The 9,354-nt window shown below is 28.2% G+C and overlaps 1 protein-coding gene across 2 annotated transcripts; it reads right to left on the minus strand.

The window, feature by feature from the left end:
- Positions 1-1,994: 1,994 nt before the first annotated feature.
- On the minus strand, positions 1,995-3,526 carry LOC112282186 (putative small nuclear ribonucleoprotein G). Of its 2 annotated transcripts, none has more exons than XM_090250645.1 (4): positions 3,503-3,526; positions 2,806-2,898; positions 2,330-2,451; positions 1,995-2,187 (listed from the first exon to the last, which is right to left on the minus strand). In XM_090250645.1, the coding sequence occupies exons 2-4, from the start codon at positions 2,861-2,863 to the stop codon at positions 2,137-2,139; spliced, it is 231 nt and encodes a 76-aa protein (XP_090106771.1). In that variant the 5' UTR covers positions 2,864-2,898; positions 3,503-3,526; the 3' UTR covers positions 1,995-2,136. The 2 variants fall into 2 exon arrangements, with proteins under 2 accessions (XP_090106771.1, XP_024375304.1); XM_024519536.3 differs by lacking the exon at positions 3,503-3,526 and adding an exon at positions 3,310-3,382.
- Between the last annotated feature and the right edge of the window lie 5,828 nt (positions 3,527-9,354).

The following is a 9,354-nucleotide window of genomic DNA, read 5'->3' on the forward strand; positions in this document are numbered from 1 at the left end:
AAATTATGATACATAATTAATAGTTTTTGAAAATAATAAAATTTAAAAATACAATTTTATGTACACAACTTCAGTCCAACCCACATTATTCTAGTCCAACAACAAATCTAAACATCAAAAAATAAACAAAACAAAACAAAGAACAAACAAACAAACAAACTCAAAAAGCTAAACAGAAACACAAAAACAATTCCGCATTCATGCAACATCTAAAACAAAATCCTACAGACAATCCAGTTTGACACACACACATACAACCCAACAGTATTTGTTTTTGAAAATAAAAAAAAATTAAAAATCCAGTTTTATGCACAGAACTTCAGCCCAACCCACATTTCACCAATCCAACAACAAATCCTAACATTAAATCAAAAAAACAAAACAAAACAAAACAAAGAACAAACATACAAACAAGCAAACTCAAAAAGCTAAACAGAAACACAAATTTTTCAATATTTCAGCAATACTCACCGCAACATTTCACTGCAATATCATAAATATCATAAAATTAGAACTCCAGCCTCCTCGAAGAAAGTTCCACCAGACAATTGGAGTAAATGAATACATCCGTAAAAACAGCAATTTATAAATACAAAAGTTGATTCGAGCAGCAAGATCGTAAGCCCATGCTGTTGCTTTATCCCTGATGGGATAACAAAGAAACCTCCCAAAAGCACGATCCACAATGAACCCGTATTGTTAATCCACGATGAAATTCTTCTGAAATTTTGATTGCAAAGCACAATGACAATAATTCGTAATACATAAATTCGACAAAACACCAATGTTCGAAACCAATTTTTGAAACACACAGAACACATTGCTCTTACTCGAAACACAAAACTTAAATACAGGTTGAGCCTTCCCCGATGTATTTGCCTTTCCAGTGTCTATATGATTGCATCATAGTATGAAATGCATAAATTTGAGGAGGAGAAAATCAGTGTGAAACACCATGAAAAACACCCTGTAGAACTCTGTGATCAACTGTAAAACGGATTGTGAACTCCACAAAACATAAACGAAGGCCCATCCATGCGGTGAAGGAGAGCCACCACTTGTCTCCTTGAGTAATCTTAGTATAGAGATAGTAAGTTCTCTTGTTGACTTCTCTCAAAGAAAAGAGTTTAAGAAGAAAAGAACACAAGCACAAAACACTCTTATGGCCTCTCACGTAGAAGCTAAGAGTTAACCTTGCTCATACTTGAGCTTGGTTCTAATGTTCTTTATGCTCTCATACCATGAAGGTATTCAAGTGAGGATTGAAATCCAAAAGATGAAGAGTCTAGCTCCTCACCATGCTTAAATACTCTTGGTATCATACATTATACTGAATATATCATACTCAATGTATGCTCTGTATTTCACTACATATTCTCCTTTGGTACACACATACGGAGTACGTATAATATTGACTATATATATCCTACAAAGTGATATGTATTGAATACGTAGAGTAATGCCTACATAGAGTCTAGTGAGTATATATGTATAATAGTGTATAATGATTAGATAGGTAGTGGCCTAACTTCGTAGAGCTATGATTGTACTAACACGGTACTTGTTTCCAGCCTTCTCCATTCGGCATAAAACATCGCTTCCTGTGAAAAGATAGTTTTGGTGTCCTAGTTCACAAGTAGACTGGTATGATGTAAGTGCCATTTGTAAGGACAAACAAAACTGTCTGAATTAGGAAGATACAAAATGTCTAGTCAAATCATGCATATCTTTAAACTTCCAAAAAACGTGTGCAGCATACTGTAACAGCATTCAGTGTAATTCTGAAACTTAAATTGCCTGGAATTGAATATCAGTAACAATGCATATGCTCCAACAATTCATCGCACTGAATGTTCACCTACAATTCATGTGTACAGCATTGCAAGCAACTGCTAAGTCATTTTATGGTTTTCGAGTTGTGGATGTTTCTTGCATCAAACCACTCGGATGAAACCTCAACAGAAACAAAAACAAAAATAACAGAGCCTCTCGAGTTTCCAAATGTACCATTAACCTTTATAAAAGTCCGAAGCATAGTGTTAAAAAATACATGGAGTACATAGCAGGTTGTCTCCACAAAAATCACCAATATGATCTGTAGCTTGCGTACATAGGTGACCACTTATGTCAAGCACTCTACACAACTTCAAGAGCTTCGATCATGACAACACTGTTCCCTCGTATAACCTACAGACATGATGCGTCCAATTAGATCATATCAAAACCTCCATAAATAAGAACCCATACGGGAATACAAAGGATGTAAGTAGACATAATGTTCACGTTAGTGTTAACACCAGAGTACACAAACTGGTGGAAGAAGACATACCACCATGCCGATTTCATTTTTCTCAGCACCTTGAACTTCAACGGTGTTGTCCAGCACGAGGTTCATGAATTGGTCAAACCCGCGCAGAACTCCAACGACGTTCCTGCCAGCATTGAGCTTGACTACAGAGCACCAACACACAACTTTATATTTGCATCAATAAAAATACTCAACGTCATTCTGCAATAGGAGTTATCTGGCTACTCAATCTGTTAATCTTGTGCGGCAATATTTCGGACTTATGAGGTTGAAAGATTATTCCCACACCTCACAAGATGGTGCTCCACCCCTGTAAACCCATGACCAATTTTCTAACTTCATAAAGTCTTCAATTTTGTCTCCTGACGATGAATGAAAGACCAATTTCGACTCTTTATCATGCATGCCAACACCAAATTAGGGTTCCTATAATGTCATTCGCATCAAAAATGATGCGCTGCGAAGCAACGTCCTCTACAATAGGTGGCAAGACGTACTGTTCAGTTTCCTGTCCATGTACTTCTTCAGGTCTGGAGGTTGACCCGACTTGCTCATAGTGAACGGAGACGAAATAAAATTCTTGAAACCACCTGTGCGCAACATTTTGGTCAGCACATAAAATGGCGTGCATATTCCAAGAGCTCTAAAAAGCACTCACTACACGAATGATAACATCGGGCACTAACCATGACATCCCTCCTGACAACAACACAAAGATACATTGAAGTCTAAATCAAGCCGACACCATGACAAACAACGACCAGCTCTGCATCCAAAACGCTACACAACCTACAGCGTCCAAGACCACAGCCAAGAACTGGAAAATGGCTCTCTCTTATACACAATCCTAATATCCAACTACAAAACCACGTGCTCGCAAACCCCAACCCCCTCCAGCGGGCTAAAAACACCACCAAAACAAACAATCAAACCCGAAATTGCAAGAAAGCCGAACAAAGAGAGCAAAAAAAACAAAAAACATAAACAAAAAAAAATTAAACCTAGCAAGCGAGCGGGCGATGGAGCGAGCGAAGAGACGGTTGCAGCGAGAAGAAAGCAGGGCACAGTTGGAGGCGAAATTAATCGCGGCGAAAGGCAACTCCAGCAGCATTAAGAGAGAATAGACTACATTAGAGTAGGGAGTGTGTCTGTGCGAGAGCACTGTAGTAAAGTGAAGTGAAGCACAAGACTCACCTCGGTCCTTGTTTGTTTGTTTGTTGGTTGGTTGGTTTTATTTATACAAAGAAGGGGTCGTGGGTGATGTTTTAATTGAATGAAGATGAAGGGGCATTGAGTATTTGCTCTTCATGGTGTTGGTTTAAGGGAAAGCAAATAGATCGAGAGAAGTTTACATCCAAACTACTCATTGTTTCTATGTGGCTTCTGTGTGCATGTTTCTTTATGGATGATGAGGTTATTAGATGGAGCTTGATATTATTTTATTTTTTTGCTGGTTTGGAAGCCTAGAATTTTACTATCTCGTTTCAATATATATATATATATATATATATTTATTTTGTTTTTTTTTTTTTTTTTTTGAATTCTTTTTTCTTTTTTCTTTTTTCTTTTTGTACATAATATTTTTGGTGTGTGCTTGTGCATTTGCAATTAAATAAGACTGTATTGAAATTTAAGTAAACAAGTTACTTTTATTTTTCTAATTATAAAAGTAATTTTTATTTTTTTATAGACATTAATTTCTAAGTAATAGTTAAAAAGTGTAAAACCTATTGAATTTGTACAATGATATGTTTGTAAAATTAAATTATTTTTATAAGAAATATTATTAAGTTCTTATTTTTTTCTAATTTATATCTAACTTAAAATATTGAGATAATTTAATTCCAAATTTGAGAAACTTACAAAAGTTTATAAGATTTATGGAGAATTATTTTTATTTTATATGGTATAAAGAAATGACATATAGATTATACATCTACACAAGTTTGTACCTTCTATATGTTTACATGTATCTTTCTATATATTACAAACTACATTAGGGTAACTTCATTGCATACTTGAAAATAAAACCAAATAACTTTTTAATTACATTAGAAATTTAATTAAAATATAATTTGTTGTTTCATTTATTATAGATTCTATTCTATTTAAAAATATCAATTAGTTTTTAATTTATTATATGTAAACATACATGTATTCTCTATTAAATCTATCAAATCTTCATCAATATATCAAAAGTATATTTTAAGGTCAAATATTAAGTCTTTTACTATAAAATAGGTGAATATCTTCTTTGCCAAACTCTTATACTTTAAATCTTACAATCATTCATACTATTTTGATAAAATCTTCTACCCTGAACTTAAGATTGTTTGAAGAGGAATTGTTTTGTAAAATTTTAAATATTTCCAATTCATACTAAATTATTTTAGATTGCACACTAAACTTGAATGTACTAATTGAAGGTAGCTTTAGCAAAATGTACCATGTACTTACTTAAATGCTAACATAATGAGTATGCATTTGAAAGAAAAATACTACAATTTAATCATCCATTAATTAACGGAATATAATCTATTCTTCTATTTTAGAGCATGTACACTTCTATTTATAAGAATTTATTTTTTCTAAAATATAAGTTAATAAGATGGTTTTAGAAGGTTTTGCCTTATATAAAGAAATTAAATTCTTCTTTTAGCTTCTTTCTACATCAATAACCGAAGTTCTAATATTTTTTCAATGTCTAGGGTTCTAAATATAATTTAATTTATTAAAAAATCAAATAGAAATTATAAATAATATAAAAAACTTAATTTTAAAACAATGATTTTTATTAAAAATAAAAAAATAAAAGAAGATAGTAATAGTTTCTACCAAAATACATATAGAAATTAGTAAGATAGTTAAAATGTCTAAAAATAAAATATTTATTAAGAAAAATGTGAATATTAATAATAATATCATTTTTATCTTAAAATATAATTTTTTTATATTTATCATAATGTTAAGTATATAAAATTATATTTTTTAAAATTTAATAAGAATAAATGTTAAAAAATATTAAAATTATAATTTGAAATATTTTTTAAATTTATAAAATTTTATTTTTGGTAAGAAAATAATAAAAAATCAATAAACATATAAACATCTTATTTTAATTATATATATATATATATATATATATATATATTTAAACTTTTACTTTGTCGATTTGAAAATTCTATAAAGTAATATCCACTTGAGTCATAGTAAATGATAATTATAGAATTATTAAGTAAATAATATAAAAATCCAAAAAAATACTTATTGAAATTTAAATATATGCATCAAAGAATAATTCTTTTTTAAAACTAAGTCAACTTTAAAATATCTTTAATTATTGAAACTATAATTTTATTTGACATAAATTCTTTTATTAAAAAATAATATCATATTGAATAATAAGATGAAACTCAATTAAAAAAATCACATATGTTATTACACTATTAAATTATAATTATTATATTAAATATTAATTAAGTACTTAAGCTACTAATATATAAGAATATAAATATTATAGTTTTTATATTTAATTGAGAAATTAAATAATAACTTTTCAAAGAAGTAATTGATTAAATAATAAATATTTTGAAAAATATTTTAAAATTTTAACAATTACTACTCTTTAATGTGTACAAAATAAAAGTTTCTACAAATTCTTTATTTGAATTAATTTTATAGTTTTATACAAATGGAATCTACTATGCAAATTAAATTTGAAATGGTATATTATTCTTTATTTTTTAGTCTACCAATAAAATGCCATATTTATAGAAAAAATTAATTATGGATTTGCAATAGAATCTTGTACAACTAAAAATATAAAAGTTATTTTTCTATAAATTTGACTATTATTTTAGTCTCATATATACATATATATATATATATATATATATATATATATTCACACACATATAATTCAATTAATTTTTTTTGTCCATAATATTATTAATAATGATCGATGTAATAGAAATCCTATTTGATATACACTACAAAATCTCATTGCATAATACCAAGGTTCAAACCAACTACAATATGATAATCTAAGTAAGATGAAGTTTGTATAGAAAAGTCTATGTTTTATAAATAACAAAGTCTAAATTAAATCTAACATGATTTTTTATAGTTAGAAAGAACCAAATTATTTTAATAACCAATGTATTTGATTATCATAATGTCATATTAACAATTGTTCAATTTTTCTAAAAGCATTGTTGCTTATTCCTTTGATTTAATAGAAATCTATGATAGTCAAATATACTAATATAACTATCTTATATATTTATAGAACTTATACCTAAGATACTTCAGGCATAATTTTCTTTAAAATTCTTCTTCTTCTATTTTAATCTCTAAAAACATCTCAATTTAATTTTAAATGAGATTAAAATATTTCCAATTTTTTTCTAAAATCATAAATAATATTCTAAACTAAAGATTTGCAATATATACATAAAATAACCAAGAAAAAAAAGACATTTTGTTACAAAATATTATAAAATAATAATATGTTCATATAAGAGATTCTTTTATCTTACAATTTACATATCATTATATTTTTTATTTCTTTATAATTTTTTGTATGCCTTACATAAATTCTCTTAGTATCTGAATTACTCATTACTATTTAAGATTGATTCAATTTTTGATATCTTTTCTCTACAAATATTTATTTCATTGAATTGGAACAAGTCAATTAGTAAAGCTAGCACTATTGATTGATATGACTTGACTAAGGTAGGTCTACCAAACTTCATTCGACTAAGTAAACTCTTATGATAAGATTATCCTCCTTTCAAATTAATTTTACTTCCAAAACATTTAATATATATATATATATATATATATATATATATCTTTGTATAATTTCTTTATATTTTTGCAATCATTCTTCTGTAATTGTTCGGAAATTCAAACATTGTTTTGCATGTATTGCCTATTGCATCCAAGGCAATCTAGTATTGAGTAGTTGAATGTGGTTAAATTATTGAATAGAGTTGCAGTTTTGGAAAAAATTGATCTTTTTAAAAGGCTACAACATACTCAATGACATCCTATCATTGTTGAGTAAAAAATATTTTTATTTATTGGTTGCATTGGTATAAATAATTATTTATGAGTTTTATAATTTTAGTATAAATTGATACAAGTTTGACAAAAACAATCATTCATAAATTAGAAATTATATGTTCTTTCTTTAGCTTAATTTAATTCTGTACCAATAAGTTGCATAATTAATGCTTTAATCCATAAATGCAATCACAGAATTTGATTTTGCTCTTGATTCAAATTAGACTTTCTAATTCTCTATTTCTATTCTAATCTCTTAACTTGATCAAAAAAATTATCTAAAATTCTTCTCTTAGTACAAAAAATTTTAACTTGTTTTTATTGGTCTTATATTTTAAAATATAGTTCTACAACATAACTAAGTTTGCTAAGTAAATTCCAACTTTAATCCTTGTTAAGGTGTGTTTTTACATTGTAGCATCAAATTTAACCTTCTAATTAAAAACAGATGATTTTTACCTTCTTTAAGCTCTTTAAATACGCCTTGAATTTGTTTTTGTGTATTCCGAGCTATTCCTTGAGTTTGTAAGTCTCTTCTATTGTATATATATATATATATATATATATATATTGCATAAATTTATTACAAAACCTTAAAGTTTTTAATTTTTTAATTGTGTATATATATATATATATATATATATATAGACCAATTTCAATTTCAATTTCAATTCTTCAGATCAAATTCTCTTCATGTGAAATCTCTTTCCAAGACAAGTATATATTTTATTTTTATTTATTTTTATCATGTTTGAGTTGGAACTCAAAATAATCTTGACCTTGGACAACAATTCATTATTAATTAAAACTAATTATATATGGGGTAATATTTTTTAAAAGAAACTTTGTAATTAATAAACCAATAAAATTAAGACATTGTATGTTTTAAGAAGTTATCAAATTTATAGAGAATATGTTTATCTAATTAAGTACAGGTTAACGCTGTATTTTGATTTATGCCGCTTTCTTTTTACAGTGTCATTAAATTATTTTTTGTAAAAGTAATTTGTAGTAATGTTTTTTTGCAAATTTACGGGCAAATCATTCTGTAAGTAAAGTTTAAAATGTTGTTCGATCTTGTATTTTACTTTTAAACTGTTTCAAGAGGATTAAAATAAAATTTAAACACATCCATTGAATGTTGTCGTTATTGTTTTTAATATGATTATTATTTTCTCTTCATTATAAGAATTAAAATAATTAAAGATGTGAAACTTATATGATTATAGAAGTTAAATTAATTTCATGATGTTTTAATTTTCTAATCCCAAGCCTAACCATAAACACTGTCTTCTATGTTTCAAAAGTGACCATTAAGTTTTATTGATGTTATTCAACAAGCACAACATTTCCATGTTGCAATATAAACTATGTGCATTGCTTCCTTTTCTAATTTAAAAGTTACCAGGTATTTACATATATATTAAAAAGAGAGTGGACAACACACATTTATGTCATGATTTTTAACAAACATATAGAACACATAAATAAGTTATTTGAAGAGCAATCAACCCATCAATCAATCAAATCTCCCATTATTACTAAGCATGTTGAAATATATACTTTGGTCCGTAATGTACATGCCATCTCAAGGTATAACCCATTCATTTTTCCCAAATTCAAAGGTTCTCAATGTATTCTAGAATGGGATTAAAGTAGTCTATGAAAAACTAATCAACTATATTGGAACAGTATTGGTCAAAGAGAAAAGGGAGAGCACACACACACACACACACACACACTCATTCACACTCACAAACCCAGCAAGAGGAGGAGGATGTGGAGGAGATGAAAGAAGAGGCCAATCTCAATTCCTAAGGCTGAGAAAGCTTCCTCAGGCACTCACATAGCCAAGCCTCACACATCAGGGTGGATGAATGAAGAATCGACTGATGAACGAATAGAAGAGGAGGATGAAGAGCACCAACCCCGCCCATATTCGAGCTAAGCGGAGCGCGGGGGCGGGATAACATTGA

This window comes from Physcomitrium patens, chromosome 5, assembly GCF_059467195.1.
Source record: "Physcomitrium patens ecotype Gransden chromosome 5, ASM5946719v1, whole genome shotgun sequence".
Taxonomy (NCBI): Eukaryota; Viridiplantae; Streptophyta; class Bryopsida; order Funariales; family Funariaceae; genus Physcomitrium; species Physcomitrium patens.